General features: G+C 42.7%; 1 protein-coding gene across 1 annotated transcript in view; it reads right to left on the bottom strand.

Annotated features, from left to right (window-relative positions):
• Positions 1–3,889, bottom strand: part of LOC115418310 (GATA zinc finger domain-containing protein 14-like) — a gene marked incomplete at its 5' end in the record, with an annotated part of 11,305 nt that extends 7,416 nt beyond the window's left edge. Inside the window, 2 exon segments of the mRNA XM_030132729.1 lie at positions 385–593; positions 3,833–3,889. Of these exon segments, the coding sequence (XP_029988589.1) occupies positions 385–593; positions 3,833–3,889 (266 nt within the window).
• Between the last annotated feature and the right edge of the window lie 13,688 nt (positions 3,890–17,577).

Below are 17,577 nucleotides of genomic sequence, written 5' to 3'. Positions count from 1 at the left end.
GGTTGTTGGAGCTTCAGTTGTGGTTGTTGGAACTGCAATTGTGGTTGTTGGAGCTGGAATTGTGGTTGTTGGAGCTGCGGTCGTGGTTATTTGAGCTGTGGTTGTGGTTGTTGGACCTAAGATTGAGGTAGTTGGAGCTAGAGATGCGGTTGTTGGAGCTGCGGTTGTGGTTGTTGGAGCTTGAGTTGTAGTTGTTGGAGCTGAGGTTGTGGTTGTTTGAGCTGGAGTTGTGGTTGTTGGAGCTGCGGTTGTGGTTGTTGGATAGGTTGTAGTTGTTGGAGCTGCGGTTGTGGTTGTTGGAGGTTGAGTTGTGGTTGTTGGAGTTGGAGTTGTGGTTGTTTGAGCTGCAGTTGTGGTTGTTGGAGTTGTGGTTGTTGAAGCTGCGGTTGTGGTTGTTGGTTGGGAATTGAGTTGTGGTGTCGGAGCTTCGGTTGTGGTTGTCGGATTTGCGGTTGTGGTTGTTGGAGCTGCGGTTGTGGTTGTTGGAGCTGCGGTTGTGGTTGTTGGAGGTGGGGTTGTGGTTGTTGGAGCTGGAGTTGTGGTTGTTGGAGCTGCGGTATTGGTTGCTGGAGCTGCGGTTGTGGTTGTTGGAGCTTGAGTTGTAGTTGTTGGAGCTGCGGTTGTGGTTGTTGGAGCTGGAGCTGTGGTTGTTGGAGCTGTGGTTGTGGTTGTTGGAGCTTGAGTTGTGGTTGTTGGAGTTGGAGTTGTGGTTGTTGGAGCTGCGGTTGTGGTTGTTGGAGCTGGAGTTGTGGTTGTTGGAGCTTGAGTTGTAGTTGTTGGAGCTTGAGTTGTGGTATTTGGAGCTGCATTTGTGGTTGTTGGAGCTTGAGTTGTGGTTGTTGGAGCTGGAGTTGTGGTTGTTGGAGCTGCGGTTGTGGTTGTTGGAGCTGCGGTTGTGGTTGTTGGAGGTTGAGTTGTAGTTGTTGGAGCTGGAGTTTTGGTTGTTTGAGCTGCGGTTGTGGTTGTTGGAGTTCTTGTTGTTGAAGCCGCGGTTGTGGTTGTTGGAGCTGGAGTTGTAGTTGTTGGAGCCTCGGTTGTGGTTGTTGGAGTTGGAGTTGTGGTTGTTCGAGCTGCGGTTGTGGTTGTTGGAGCTGGAGTTGTGGTTGTTGGAGCTTGAGTTGTAGTTGTAGGAGTTGCATTTGTGGTTGTTGGAGCCTGAGTTGTGGTTGTTGGAGCTGGAGTTGTGGTTGTTGGAGCTGGAGTTGTGGTTGTTGGAGCTGGAGTTGTGGTTGTGTGAGCTGCGGTTGTGGTTGTTGGAGCTTGGAGTTGTGGTTGTTGCAGCTGTGGTTGTGGTTGTTGGAGCTGCAGTTGTGGTTGTTGGAGCTGCGGTTGTGGTTGTTGGAGGTTGAGTTGTAGTTGTTGGAGCTGGAGTTGTGGTTGTTTGAGCTGCGGTTGTGGTTGTTGGAGTTGTGGTTGTTGAAGCTGCGGTTGTGGTTGTTGGAGCTGGAGTTGTAGTTGTTGGAGCCTCGGTTGTGGTTGTTGGAGCTGGAGTTGTGGTTGTTGGAGCTGCGGTTGTGGTTGTTGGAGCTGCGGTTGTGGTTGTTGGAGCTGCGGTTGTGGTTGTTGGAGCTGCGGTTGTGGTTGGTTGTTGGAGCTGGAGTTGTGGTTGTTGGAGCTGCGTTGTGGTTGTTGGAGCTGGAGTTGTGGTTGTTGGGCTTGAGTTGTGTTGTTGGAGCTGCGGTTGTGGTTGTTTGATCTGCGTTGTGGTTGTTGGAGCTGCGGTTGTGGTTTGTTGGAGCTGGACTTGTTGTTGGAGCTGGAGTTGTGGTTGTTGGAGCTATATTGTGGTTGTTGGAGCTATAGTTGTGGTTGTTGGCTGTGGTTTGGTGGTTGGAGCTGGAGTTGTCGGAGCTGGAGTTGTGGTTGTTGGAGCGTGAGTTGTGGTTGTTGGAGCTGGAGTTGTGGTTGTTGGAGCGTGAGTTGTGGTTGTTGGAGCGTGAGTTGTGGTTGTTGGAGCTTGAGTTGTGGTTGTTGGAGCTAGAGGTTGTGATGTGGAGCGCTGGTGTTGTGGTTGTTGGAGCTTGAGTTGTGTGTTTGGAGCTGCGGTTGTGGTTGTTGGAGCTGCGGTTGTGGTTGTTGGCGTTGAGTGTGGTTGTTGGAGCTTGAGTTGTGGTTGTTGGAGCTGGAGTTGTGGTTGTTGGAGCTGCGGTTGTGGTTGTTGGAGCTTGAGTTGTGGTTGTTGGAGCTGCGGTTGTGGTTGTTGGAGCTGGAGTTGTGGTTGTTGGAGCTTGATTTGTGGTTGTTGGAGCTTGAGTTGTGGTTGTTGGAGATGGAGTTGTGGTTGTTGGAGCTGCGTTGTGGTTGTTGGAGCTTGAGTTTGGTTGTTGCACCTGTGGTTTGTTGTTGTTGGCTGCAGTTGTGGTTGTTGGAGCTGCGGTTGTTGTTGTTGGAGGTTGAGTTGTAGTTGTTGGAGCTGGAGTTGTGGTTGTTGGAGCTTGAGTTGTGGTTGTTGGAGCTGCGGTTGTGGTTGTTTGATCTGCGGTTGTGGTTGTTGGAGCTGCGGTTGTGGTTGTTGGAGCTGGACTTGTTGTTGGAGCTGGAGTTGTGGTTGTTGGAGCTATAGTTGTGGTTGTTGGAGCTATAGTTGTGGTTGTTGGAGCTGTGGTTGTGGTTGTTGGAGCTGGAGTTGTCGGAGCTGGAGTTGTGGTTGTTGGAGCGTGAGTTGTGGTTGTTGGAGCGTGAGTTGTGGTTGTTGGAGCGTGAGTTGTGGTTGTTGGAGCGTGAGTTGTGGTTGTTGGAGCTTGAGTTGTGGTTGTTGGAGCTAGAGTTGTGATTGTTGGAGCTGCGGTTGTGGTTGTTGGAGCTTGAGTTGTGGTTGTTGGAGCTTGCGGTTGTGGTTGTTGGAGCTGCGGTTGTGGTTGTTGGAGCTTGAGTTGTGGTTGTTGGAGCTTGAGTTGTGGTTGTTGGAGCTGGAGTTGTGGTTGTTGGAGCTGTGGTTGTGGTTGTTGGAGCTTGAGTTGTGGTTGTTGGAGCTGCGGTTGTGGTTGTTGGAGCTGGAGTTGTGGTTGTTGGAGCTTGAGTTGTAGTTGTAGGAGCTGCATTTGTGGTTGTTGGAGCTGAGTTGTGGTTGTTGGAGCTTGAGTTGTGGTTGTTGGAGCTTGAGTTGTGGTTGTTGGAGCTGCGGTTGTGGTTGTTGGAGCTTGAGTTGTGGTTGTTGCAGCTGTGGTTGTGGTTGTTGGAGCTGCAGTTGTGGTTGTTGGAGCTGCGGTTGTTGTTGTTGGAGGTTGAGTTGTAGTTGTTGGAGCTGGAGTTGTGGTTGTTTGAGCTGCGGTTCTGGTTGTTGGAGTTGTGGTTGTTGAAGCTGCGGTTGTGGTTGTTGGAGCTGGAGTTGTTGGAGCCTCGGTTGTCGATGTTGGAGCTGGAGTTGTGGTTGTTGGAACTTGAGTTGTGGTTGTTGGAGCTGCGGTTGTGGTTGTTGGAGCTTTAGTTGTGGTTGTTGGAGCTGGAGTTGTGGTTGTTGGAGCTGCGGTTGTGGTTGTTGGAGCTGGAGTTGTGGTTGTTGGAGCTGCGGTTGTGGTTGTTGGAGTTGGAGTTGTTGGAGCTGCGGTTGTGGTTGTTTGAGCTGGAGTTGTGGTTGTTGGAGCTGCGGTTGTGGTTGTTGGAGCTGGAGTTGTAGTTGTTGGAGCTGCGGTTGTGGTTGTTGGATCTGCGGTTGTGGTTGTCGGAGCTGCGGTTGTGGTTGTTGGAGCTGGAGTTGTGGTTGTTGGAGCTGCGGTTGTGGTTGTTGGAGCTGGAGTTGTGGTTGTTGGAGCTTGAGTTGTGGTTGTTGGAGCTGCGGTTGTGGTTGTTTGATCTGCGGTTGTGGTTGTTGGAGCTGCGGTTGTGGTTGTTGGAGCTGGACTTGTTGTTGGAGCTGGAGTTGTGGTTGTTGGAGCTATAGTTGTGGTTGTTGGAGCTATAGTTGTGGTTGTTGGAGCTGTGGTTGTGGTTGTTGGAGCTGGAGTTGTAGTTGTTGGAGCCTCGGTTGTGGTTGTTGGAGTTGTGGTTGTTGGAGCTGCGGTTGTGGTTGTTGGAGCTGGAGTTGTGGTTGTTGGAGCTTGATTTGTGGTTGTTGGAGCCTGAGTTGTGGTTGTTGGAGCTGGAGTTGTGGTTGTTGGAGCTGGAGTTGTGGTTGTGTGAGCTGCGGTTGTGGTTGTTGGAGCTTGAGTTGTGGTTGTTGCAGCTGTGGTTGTGGTTGTTGGAGCTGCAGTTGTGGTTGTTGGAGCTGCGGTTGTGGTTGTTGGAGTTGAGTTGTAGTTGTTGGAGCTGGAGTGGTTGTTTGAGTTGTGGTTGTTGGAGTTGTGGTTGTTGAAGCTGCGGTGCTGGTTGTTGGAGCTGGAGTTGTAGTTGTTGGAGCCTCGGTTGTGGTTGTTGGAGCTGGAGTTGTGGTTGTTGGAGCTGCGGTTGTGGTTGTTGGAGCTGCGGTTGTGGTTGTTGGAACTGCGGTTGTGGTTGTTGGAGCTGCAGTTGTGGTTGTTGGAGCTGCGGTTGTGGTTGTTGGAGGTTGAGGTTGTGGTTGTTGGAGCTGGAGTTGTGGTTGTTGGAGCTTGGAGTTGTGGTTGTTGGAGCTGCGGTTTGTGGTTGTTGAAGCTGCGGTTGTGGTTGTTGGAGCTGCGGTTGTGGTTGTTGGAGCTGGACTTGTTGTTGGAGCTGGAGTTGTGGTTGTTGGAGCTATAGTTGTGGTTGTTGGAGCTATAGTTGTGGTTGTTGGAGCTGTGGTTGTGGTTGTTGGAGCTGGAGTTGTCGGAGCTGGAGTTGTGGTTGTTGGAGCGTGAGTTGTGGTTGTTGGAGCGTGAGTTGTGGTTGTTGGAGCGTGAGTTGTGGTTGTTGGAGCGTGAGTTGTGGTTGTTGGAGCTTGAGTTGTGGTTGTTGGAGCTAGAGTTGTGATTGTTGGAGCTGCGGTTGTGGTTGTTGGAGCTTGAGTTGTAGTGTTTGGAGCTGCGGTTGTGGTTGTTGGAGCTGCGGTTGTGGTTGTTGGAGCTTGAGTTGTGGTAGTTGGAGCTTGAGTTGTGGTTGTTGGAGCTGGAGTTGTGGTTGTTGGAGCTGTGGTTGTGGTTGTTGGAGCTTGAGTTGTGGTTGTTGGAGTTGGGGTTGTTGGAACTGCGGTTGTGGTTGTTGGAGCTGGAGTTGTGGTTGTTGGAGCTTGAGTTCTAGTTGTAGGAGCTGCATTTGTGGTTGTTGGAGCTGGAGTTGTGGTTGTTGGAGCTTGAGTTGTGTTTGTTGGAGCTGGAGGTGTGGTTGTTGGAGCTGCGGTTGTGGGTTGTTGAGCTTGAGTTGTGGTTGTTGCACCTGTGTGTGTTGTTGGAGCTGCAGTTGTGGTTGTTGGAGCTGCGGTTGTTGTTGTTGGAGGTTGAGTTGTAGTTGTTGGAGCTGGAGTTGTGGTTGTTTGAGCTGCGGTTCTGGTTGTTGGAGTTGTGGTTGTTGAAGCTGCGGTTGTGGTTGTTGGAGCTGGAGTTGTTGGAGCCTCGGTTGTCGATGTTGGAGCTGGAGTTGTGGTTGTTGGAACTTGAGTTGTGGTTGTTGGAGCTGCGGTTGTGGTTGTTGGAGCTTTAGTTGTGGTTGTTGGAGCTGGAGTTGTGGTTGTTGGAGCTGCGGTTGTGGTTGTTGGAGCTGGAGTTGTGGTTGTTGGAGCTGCGGTTGTGGTTGTTGGAGTTGGAGTTGTTGGAGCTCCGGTTGTGGTTGTTTGAGCTGGAGTTGTGGTTGTTGGAGCTGCGGTTGTGGTTGTTGGAACTTGAGTTGTAGTTGTTGGAGCTGCGGTTGTGGTTGTTTGAGCTGGAGTTGTGGTTGTTGGAGCTGCGGTTGTGGTTGTTGGAGCTGGAGTTGTAGTTGTTGGAGCTGCGGTTGTGGTTGGAGCTGGAGTTGTAGTTGTTGGAGCTTGAGTTGTGGTTGTTGGAGCTGGAGTTGTGGTTATTAGAGCTGTGGTTGTGGTTGTTGGAGCTGCGGTTGTGGTTGTTGGAGCTGGAGTGTTGGTTGTAGGAGCTGCGGTTGTGGTGGTTGGAGCTGGAGTTGTGGTTGTTGGAGCTGCAGTTGTGGTTGTTGGACCTTGAGTTGTAGTATTTGGAGCTGCAGGTTGTGGTTGTTGGAGCTGGAGTTGTGGTTGTTGGAGCTGGAGTTGTGGTTGTTGGAGCTGCGGTTGTGGTTGTTGGAGCTGGAGTTGTGGTTGTTGGAGCTGGAGTTGTTGGAGCTGCGGTTGTGGTTGTTGGAACATCAGTTGTGGTTGCTGGAGCTGCGGTTGTGGTTGTTGGAACTTGAGTTGTAGTTGTTGGAGCTGTGGTTGTAGTTGTTGGAGCTTTGGTTGTGGTTGTTGGAGCTGGAGTTGTGGTTGTTGGACCTGCGGTTGTGGTTGTTGGAGCTGGAGTTGTGGTTGTCGGACCTTGAGTTGTGGTTGTTGGAGCTGTGGTTGTGGTTGTTGGAGGTTGAGTTGCGGTTGTAGTTGTTGGAGCCACAGTCGTCATTATAGTTGATGGAGCCACAGTTGTTGTTGTTTGAGCTGCAAGTGCGTAATCAGTCATGTTTTGATTATTTGTCAGTAATTACACTTTTTCCTACTACTTTATGTTGTCTTGTCCTTTTTTAAAGTCCTTTTTTCGCTGTATCCCAGCCAACATTTTTATGTGGGGCCCATGTGGGCAATAAGTGGGCTGAACAATGGGCCCCATTTGGGATTGTCCGATCGCACCCCACGTGGGATTGTCCGCAGGCATTACCTTGGCCCCAAGTAAACTGCCCATGTGGGTTTCAGGTAGGATGACACCAGGTTTTAGGTGGCCCCACCTGGGCAAAACAGATAGGACCCAACTTGGTCCCAGCTTTAAGTCCTATGTAGGTCCTATATGGGGACAGTATGGGCTGAAATATGGTTTTCAAGTGGGATTGTTTTCAGGTTCCATGTTGGCCCCAAGGAAATTGCCCATGTGGATTTCAGACAGTATGACACCAGGTTTTAGGTGGACCCCATCTGGGCAAAACAGATAGGACCCATCTTGGTCCCAGCTTTAAGTCCTATGTGGGTCCTATATGGGGACAGTATGGGCTGAAATATGGGCTGAAATGGGTTGCAAGTGGGATTGTCCGCGGGCATTACCTTGGCCCTAAGCAAATTGCCCATGTTGGTTTTTGGCAGGATGACACCAGGTTTTAGGTGGGCCCCACCTGGGCAAAACAGACAGGACCCATCTTGGTCCCAGCTTTAAGTCCTATGTGGGTCCTATATGGGGACATTATGGGCGGAAATATGGGCTGAAATGGGTTGCAAGTGGGATTGTCCGCGGGCATTACCTTGGCCCTAAGCAAATTGCCCATGTGGGTTTCAGGCAGGATGACACCAGGTTTTAGGTGGGCCCCATCTGGGCAAAACAAACAGGACCCATCTTGGTCCCACCTTTAAGTCCTATGTGGGTTCTATATGGGGACAGTATGGTCTGAAATATGGGTTACAAGTGGGATTGTCCGCGGGTTCCATGTTGGCCCCAAGCCAATGGCCCATGTGAGTCTAATGCAGGATAAAACCAGGTTTTTCATGGGTCCCAGTTGGGCAAAACGGACAAGATCCATCTTGGTCCCACCTTTAAGTCCTATGTGGGTCCTACATGAGGACAACAGCTAAAATTATTTGCAGGTTCCATGTTGGCCCCATGTTAACTGACCATGTTAGTTTAATGCAGAATTACACTAGGTGTTAAGTGGGCTCCATCGGGGTAAGATATGCAAGACCCATTTTGGTCCCAGCTTTTAGTCCTATATGGGTCCTACATGGGGACAACATGAGCTGAAATATGGTTTGCAAGTGGGGTTGTCTGCGGGTTCTATGTTGATTGCATTCTTGCCCATGTGGGTTTAAGGCAGAATTACACTAGGGTCATTCCATGGCAATTCAACCAATGGTCCCCACATGACCCCCTCAGAAAATTCTGAAAAAAAATCACACTTGTTCACCTACCAGATAAACAAACACATCCAAAATTTTAATGTCATATGTGTCATATGTTTAGGAGATACAGCCCTTTGAAAATAATGTTGTTGTTTTTTTATTTTGCAAATTTGCTTTTGGTCCAAATTTGAGGAGCTCTATGTCCTTAGGTATTCAAGCCGCACTGCTGAAACTTACTGTCTGGGGTGAAATCCCCCTTAAAAGACCATATTTTGCATCAAAATAATTGTAGGTGTCTTCATGTTTGGTCCATGAGGCCTTGAAATCAGGCCAAAAGGCTAATTCTTCCAAATGTCCTCTCTCTTCAGGCTTCCACTGTGCCATAATGGATGAATGTAGAGACCTAATTTTTTTGCATGGATTCTTATGGTCCAGATGCAACAATATACTGCAAAAAGACTACATTTCAACAAAAAGTGTTGCTGTGAGGCAATGGATAAAATGGGTCGATTTCAATTTTTCACAAAAATACTCTTTATTTGAGCACCCATATTACCATGTGGCCAGTTAATGAAAATTTTGAAATTTTTACCATGTCTTCATATGTTTCAAGATGTTGTGCACAAACTTTTAGCTTTGGGATAGAACTGGTTCTATTTTTAATATTTTTTTAATAAATTTTATAAATGTAGCTAAGATTTCCCGGAATTTTTATGATGCTGGCCAGCCTAATTTTGGGAATTCTATTCATAATCCTGAACAAACTTATTCATCATGGAAAAAAATGTGTCGGATTGATCTCAAAGGATGAATGTCACAGTAAGACATTATCAAGACAAACAGGCTGTCTTAAAATTGGTGAATTGGTGAAATCTTAGCTACATTTCTGTCATTGACCCTCGTGAAATTGGGTCAACTGACCAGCTCCATCCAATTTCCCAGAAGTCTCTACTACAGGCATCAACCTGAGCCAGTTCTGGGAAATCTATAATTATTCTGACTGAACCATCATGCAGTTCCACACCCTAGTTCAAATATCTCAAGTATTATCATAACTTGTGCAATAATCAATGCCATTCTACTGTTAAAAATGCTATTTACACCTATGTTTGTATACAATTTGAACAAAATATAGTCATGCAGCAAAAAATTATTAAAAATAGAACCAGTTCTATTCCAAATCTAAAATTTTGTGCACAACATCTTGAAACATATGAAGACATGGTAAAAATTTCAAATTTTCATTAACTGGCCACTGGCCATGCAAAAAAAATTAGGTCTCTACATTCATCCATTATGGCACAGTGCAAGCCTGAAGAGAGAGGACATTTGGAAGAATTAGCCTTTTGGCCTGATTTCAAGGCCTCATGGACCAAACATGAAGACACCTACAATTATTTTGATGCAAAATATGGTCTTTTAAGGGGGATTTCACCCCAGACAGTAAGTTTCAGCAGTGTGGCTTGAATACCTAAGGACAAAGAGCTCCTCAAAGTTGAACCAAAAGCAAATTTGCAAAATTAAAAAAAAAAAAAAAAAAAAAAAGACAACAAAAAACATTATTTTCAAAGGGCTTTATCTCCTAAACTACTACAGATATGACATTAAAATTTTGGATGTGTTTGTTTATCTGGGAGGTGAACAAGTGTGATTTTTTTTCAGAATTTTCTGAGGGGGTCATGTGGGGACCATTGGTTGAATTGCCATGGAATGACCCTAGTGTAATTCTGCCTTAAACCCACATGGGCAAGAATGCAATCAACATAGAACCCGCAGACAACCCCACTTGCAAACCATGTTTCAGCTCATGTTGTCCCCATTTAGGACCCACATAGGACTAAAAGCTGGGACCAAAATGGGTCTTGCATATCTTACCCCGATGGAGCCCACTTAACACCTAGTGTAATTCTGCATTAAACTAACATGGTCAGTTAACATGGGACCAACATGGAACCTGCAAATAATTTTAGCTGTTGTCCTCATGTAGGACCCACATAGGACTTAAAGGTGGGACCAAGATGGATCTTGTCCGTTTTGCCCAACTGGGACCCATGTAAAACCTGGTTTTATCCTGCATTAGACTCACATGGGCCATTGGCTTGGCCGAAAAAGAAATTTGCAAAATAAAATTTAAAAAAAAACAAAAAAAAAAAACATTAATTTTCAAAGGGCTGTATCTCCTAAACTATTACAGATATGACATTAAAATTTTGGATGTGTTCGTTTATCTGGTAGTTGAACAAGTGTGAATTTTTTCAGAATTTTCTGAGGGGGTCATGTGGGGCACTTTATGAAATCTGGTTGATTTAGGATGGAATGACCCATTAGGTGTTAAGTGGGCCCCAACTTGGCTAAATACACAAGACCCATCTTGGCTCCGGCTTTAAGATGCCTATCTATGTTACCTCACTGACCAGAATGAAAGGATTTGAATAATTTTCAGATAAAATGATACATGCCTCCCTCATTCACAAACCTATATGGTAACATCGAACATGGCAATTTTACCCGTGTGCACACAAAACCCATCACTCAAAAGCTAACAGGCATGAGCTGCTTCAGACAACAGTTTACAGGATCATACCGGACATGACATGAACTGATGAGTGCCATCAAATGATAATCTGTTGGATAATATACAACAGGCTTTTTATGGGCCACCATGATGCTCTGTTGTATTCACCTAGTCTTTTAATCCTGATACAGTATTTTATTTTTTATTTATTTTTTACTTCTCTCTGTAGCACTTTGAGATTCTGTTGAATGAAAAGTGCTTTATAAATGCAATGTATTGTTGTTATTATTATTATTATTATTATTATTATTATTAACAAAGTAAAGAGCTACTAAAAACTAGAGGAATAGTTATTTTAAATTAACACTGGAGAGAACAAGAAATTATTAATATTAAGTGTTATCGTCAATAATATTCTTATCACAAAAATTCTGAGAAATATCGTGATATCAGTTTTGGATCATATCACCCACCCCTACTGATGAGAAAGTAAAGCAGCAAAGATGTTCCAAATATAGCATGCACTTGAAATGGAATTTTTTTTTAGCTGGTCCTGCTGGGACTTTAAAGGTAGGGGTCAATCAAACATAAGCTGACATCCAAACAGACTTGAGAAATGGTCTAAACTGCAAAAGAAAATTATGTATAGACAACCTCCCCACAAATGTGAAAATAAGTTGAAATTAAATATAAATAATTCACCTCAAAGAATATCAGAATTAAGTCACAATTGTATTTATTTGATTTTTTTTTTTTACAATTAAAGATCAAAACTTGAACTTGAAAAGTTACAAATTTTATTTTTAAATTACTTTGTTTTTCCCAAAAAATCTGGGTCATATTTGTACTTCTAAGGGTAAAAAGAGTATGCATTACACAAAGTAATCTAATTAGTTATTTTAAAAAACCCAAATGAGTACTGAGTAGTGTTTGAATAAACATCCAACCAAGAGCTGCAACAATTAATCAGAACCAAATAAATAAATAAATAAATAAATAAATAATTTAATCACCAACCAGTTTGAGTCAGGCTCTAACTAATTTAAAAATTGGCCAATTTCTTTGATTTAAACTTTGAATTTATGAAAATTTTCTGGTTTTTGGTCAAATATTTTCGAATATTTTATGTACCAAATATTTTGCTGATTAATAGAAAAATTGATCAACAGATTTAATGGTAATGAAAATAAGTTTTCCAGAAAAAACAATCCAACAGTTTGTCAACATTTTGCAAACTTTTTAGTTAACATTGGAAAGAAAACAATGTAATGAAACAAATTAGTGTTGAAGATAGTTTCTTTACTTTGGTTGTTTTACTTGTAACTTAACAATATTTTAAAAGTGTAACATTATTTGTACCTAAATACAAATTTTCTACAATCAGTCGTATTCCACCACTGCTCAATACTGTTTAATTTGGCACTGACTGTCTGGATGCCTGTCGTCCTCCTCTGTCTCTTGCCCCAATGAACCATTTTGACAGTGCCCTCTCCGCTTCCTGCTGGTTCACCTTTGCTGTCAGTGAATTCTTCTTAAGAGCCTCTGTAAAACAAGTTTGGTTGACAGTATGAGTTAACATTAAAAACATGTTATTTTTAAATACCATTTAGAATTAGACAGTGGCCAACTTCAGGGCCATATAAAGCATGAAGGATATGATGTATAATCATGATGGATTGTTAGCAAAAGAAAATATTTTTGAAGTACTTAAACTTAAAACATTTTATTATAATGCTCCCTCATAATCATAATAAATATATATAATAGCTTTGTGAGGAGCATGCAAATAGTCATAAAATAAAATGATGCACATTTTTTCACATTAAAAGGCCTAAATTCAACAAAAGAAATAACTTATGTACATAAATTGAGGCTTCAGTTGTACAATGAGGGCTTCAGATCGCCAATGCCAGTAGAACCAGCATTATTTATGTAAAAAGGTTGCTATTTATATGCATTTATTGATTTAAGCTTATTCAGTATCATTATTTAAAAATTAGATGAGCAATTCTCTAAATAGGGAAGTCAAGGAAAAAGAGATCCCTTGCATATTCATTTTGAGAGATATTTTCCTTTAATGTACTTTAATTTGAAACCACCACCATGCTCAAAAACTTACTGGTGTGTATTAAAAAAAATGGAAGTCCATAAAATTTAGTAAGGACTGCATACAGAGATTGAATGTTCTTCAACAAATGATTTTCATTTGAACTTCTCTAATTTACTTACCATACACAACATTGAAAAGATGCAAGTTCTTAAAACCCCTTTTTCCCGTGACGGGCAACCATGTTATACTCCAATCCCAGCTGGTTTGACAGAATGTATTCCATTATTTGCCTTGTGCCCCCTACATCTGCAACCATAGCAACCTAGGGATGAGTCAAAAGGGGAAAAAAAGGCTTACATTAAAGGAATAGTTCACCCAAAAATTAAATTCAATCATTACTGACTCACTCTCATACTGATGAGAAATTCGGTGTAGTGTTTTATTCCTCAAAGTGTAGCTGGAGACCCAGGGAGTTTTCAATCTGCACCAAAAATCCACATATGGAACATCAATGAGAAGAAACACTCCATAAAACTACACAAAAACTTTGTAACATTCCTCCATACTGCTCGTCCACTCCAATCCAAGTGTCCTGAAGCGGCAACATCCAGAGTTTACACAAAACATCATTTAGTACATTTTACAGCCAAAACCGTCACTATACCAGATCCCATTTAGAGACACGCTGTCACATTCACACACTACGGGATCCAGAAGACAAGATTGACAAGAACTCGCAACAGATACATACCAGTATTCTGAATTCTGCATAGTGCCTAGTACAGACCTGCAGGAAAGAGCCACATCGCATGGGACCCCCCCCTCCCCCATTACACACAGCCACACTTGATTTATTTATTTGTTTTAATTAGTCATTTAGATTAGTCCACTAATTGAAAAAATAGTCAAAAGATTAATCATTACAAAATTAGTCTTCTAATCAGCAGATACTCAAAATCAAATGATTCAGATTAAGGGGGAAAAAAATTTGATTGGGAAATCCCTACATTTAGGAGGGGAACATTTTTTCAGAGAGGGATCTCTACATTACTTTTTTTAAGGGGTGCAAAAGGGAAATTTAACTTTACTTTATTACTATTATTTTCATTTATTTGTTTTAGAAGGACTGAAGTTAAATGCACCGAATGCAATAAATTGGATTAGTTCTGATTTTAAAAGGAATGTCTAGGAATAAAACCCAACTGATTGTTCATTTTCAGGGACATATGTTTTTTGTATTTTTTCTCATCTTTCTTATTGCTATTTAATAAGGCAAAATAATTTCTTAGATTACTTAATCAATAAAATAATTGGTAGAATTGATTACAAAAATAATTTAACTGATAGCTGCAGCCCTAATTCTGCATATATGGCAAACTATTACATTCAAATTACTTACGTGGCAAAGAAGAACACTTTCCAACAGTGAAGAACTGTTATCTGGACAAATCTAAATATGACAAAAGACAATGATTGAGAGAAATCAGAGAAGTCAACAGGAGGTGCTTTTTATAATTTGTTTTTGCACAGGTAAATACTGTGTGGTTAACATTCACCCACCAAAAATAAAATTTCAGGTTAAATTGTGACTGTTAGATGTTAGTCTAGTTAAACTGTCAGAACAGAAATTTAATATTCCAATTGACCATCTCAACTGAAGTTTCCACATCATATTTTATTGATTTGAATACGTAAACTAGCCATTTTGAAGTAATACATGTCTGATAAATCACAACTTTGTTTCATGCACATGAAAAACTTAATAACTGACACCAAATAAATGCATTTAGAGAGAGTTAACAAGCTGTGCCACAGTAACTACATTGTTTTTATTTCCTGTCATCAGTAACAGTTTTCACATTTTAAATGCTTGATAAGTAAATAAAATAAAATCAGATAACATAAATCCATTTTACAGATTCCTGTTTTATTTCCCTCACAGTCAAACAGTGTACACTAACCTTTCATATGATATTAAATATTATAAGTACAATTATCACAACAATACAAACATTCAGAGCCTCTTGCTTTAAGTTTTTTTTTTAAATGTCCATGAAGTGGGGATTATGTGCAGCGGCACTGCTGATTGCATAATTTTGGGGGAGACACTGTCATTGCTCTACTGCGGGACCTGCACACACACAGTGTTCACTTTCTACATGAACTAGTTTAAAGTTCAAAACACAAATTTTAAAATTAGCTAGTTCAGTTCAAAGTTAATAATTAAATATTTTGAACTAAGTTCACAGTTCCAAAAATGAACAACTTCATAGTTTGTTTTTTCCCCAACATGTTGCTGCAAGCTATTATATTTCAAAGTTATAGCCACAGCCCATTTAGAACCACAGACAGCAATTATTTGATCAGTTTTAACGCTGAAACTATGCAACAAATTTCATCTTCATATATAATTTTGAGTCATTGTTTGATGTTTGTTTAGATATTTTAGCCTTATTATTAAAAAAAACACCATTCACAGAGATAGAGGTAGTGATTGAGATATTTTGCCTTGATTGTAGGGCTGTCATATTCATCACTGGCTTCAACCCTAACGCCAGTGTCAAGATTACTGGAAGGCAGAGGTGGCTAAAGTAGCCTACTCACATTCTGGACTGAAGTAAAAGTAGCCTACAGATACTTGTATAAAAAATACTGGTAAAAATAGAAGTAATCTACTGATTTACTCAAATAACAAGAAAGTACAGGCTCTGAAATGTAGGTTAATTACAAAGGTAGGCTTCTTTTACCGGGCCCCCCAGACCCTATCCTCTGCTGCCAAGCATAATGAGTGTCTTTTTTTTTTTTTTATCGGTGATTCACTCATTGTCACATGTTGCCGTTATAATCAGTCTCTGTAAACTGCACAGTACATGGCATGTGCTCATATGTTAGGAGTCTTCCTGCTGTTTCATATTCCTGCTCTGTCTGCACATTATTGGACTTTCCTTCAGTAGAGGATTTTGCGCAGCCACTCACTGCGGCTGTGGTATTACTGAGAATGAAACAAGAGTGCACACATTAAAAGAAAAAAGAAGATCGGGTTTCTGTTTGCGCGTCTTTTTATGACACTGTCACAATTGGGGATCTACTCAGTACAGTCGGACAGGAAGGGGCTGCCAGCTGATGACCACTTCAAATCTGGCGCTGTCTTGATTGAAGTTAAACTGAGAGAGCGCGCCGTTCACAAACACCATAATATGCGCGTTCACGTTCATGTTCATCAGGTAGAAATACAGTCCATTCAGTTCATGTTCGCCCAAAATATGAAGGAGTTCATGAACGATCGTTAAATGAACGCGTTCAGGCACAACACTGCGCACACACACACATTATGAAATACACAAACAAGATCCCAGTATTAAAATTGAGCCTTTTTACGACTGATCCAACTTGTATTTGCAGTCGGTCAGACAGCATTTCCTTAAAATGCATACCTGAACTTTCGGAAAAGCAAACACTTACAAAGCCTAGAATCATAAAACTGCAGCTGAAACGGATATGGCCTACACTATTAATTTAATGGAACGCTAGATGCTAAAGCCGTCTCTAGTGGCTGCTGAGTTAATTCACCTTGGATTTTTGAATTTGAAATTGTTTAAACTGCCTCCAAAGTGTTTGTTCTGCCTTTGATTTCCAGAGGGGCTATATAAAAAACAGCTATGTGGGCTAATGGGGTTGGTTTAGCTTAACTACTAACATGAGCTAAAGTTAGCTAAACCCACTAGAACATAGTTAAAACAAGAACTTTTGTAAACTCCCCTGTGTCGTAGATCACAATATTCCGATATTAATTCTGGTTCAGTACAGGAATTTAACATAATACAGAGACAGGTATGGTACTCACCAGTGTGCTGCTACTCCTGCTCAGTCTGACTGTTGCTGCTGTCCGCCGCTCGCGCTGCTCCGAATAAATTCCAAATGAAAGCGCGCGCGGTGACTGTTACATTGCAATGCGCATGACTTAAACTGATGGTTTAGAAAAGCCTGGCTACCACAGTTTATGGCTTCTTAGAATAATATCACACCATTTAACTGGGTTTGGGGGGTAACGGAATACATGTAATGGCATTATGTACAGTTGTAGTCGTACAGTTACAGAAAAAAAACAAAAAAAAACAAAAACGTAGGCTGATTACAGGTAAATTTAGTTATTAAAAAAACAAAGGGGGGGGGGGTTATTTAGCAGGATTACAATTTTAAAACACTGGTATAGTCTAACAGTGAATGAATGAAAGAAAAGTCCATAGACTACACCCACATGGGCTTCCCATGTGGGGCCCATGATATTGAAGCAATATGGGTCCCAAATGTTGTTTCCAAATTCTGACCTGTAGGCCGTGGACTGGTCTGTCAGCTGCAGTTGTCATATCTGCTCCCAGACTGTGTCTGTCTTTTCTGTTTTGTTTGTCATTTCCTGTTTTATTTTGTTAACTTTCCCTCATGTGTCTTGTCTGTTGTCTTTACGTCCTCTCCCTGATAGCGTTCAGCTTTTCCCTGATTACCTGGCTCCACCCTGATGTGTTCCACCTGTGTCCAGTTGTCTTCCCGCCCTCTTGTGTATTTAAACCCTGTGTCTTCCCCTGTCTAGTTGCCAGTTTGTGTTCTACAACTTGTTGTGCTCACTCACCAGCGGTTTTTGGATCCCGTTCGTTTGTCTACCGTTTTCGTCCTTCGACCACTGATTCAGCCTGTGCCTATCCTGCCTGCTCGTCAACGACCTGGTTCGTGTACCCGACTCTGTCTCTGCCTTCTCCCTTTAATACCTCAGCCTCCACCGATTACCTGTGCTTCGACCTTCGCCTGGATTACTGACCGTGAGTTCTGTCTGTCCCCCATGTACCGTTGCTTGTTTGATTGCTTCCCTGTGTATGACCTGGCTTGTTTTTTGACCACCCTCTGTTTGTCCCTAGTGGGGATTCCGTTGGGGTTTTCCCGGCTCGGCCAAGCCGGTGTGGCATAAAATACGGACCTTGTAAAATATGGACCTATTTGGAATTTGCGCATGCGCGAGCGCAGCCTTACCGGATGTCAGGTTCAGCGAGGCTTATGAAATCCTTTACGTCCTCTCCCTGATAGCGTTCAGCTTTTCCCTGATTACCTGGCTCCACCCTGATGTGTTCCACCTGTGTCCAGTTGTCTTCCCGCCCTCTTGAAAACCTTGCG

This window comes from Sphaeramia orbicularis, chromosome 4 (genome assembly GCF_902148855.1).
Source record: "Sphaeramia orbicularis chromosome 4, fSphaOr1.1, whole genome shotgun sequence".
Lineage (NCBI taxonomy): Eukaryota > Metazoa > Chordata > Actinopteri > Kurtiformes > Apogonidae > Sphaeramia > Sphaeramia orbicularis.
The sequence above is the reverse complement of the archived record's forward strand: the minus strand, read 5'-3'. Positions and strand labels throughout refer to the sequence as shown.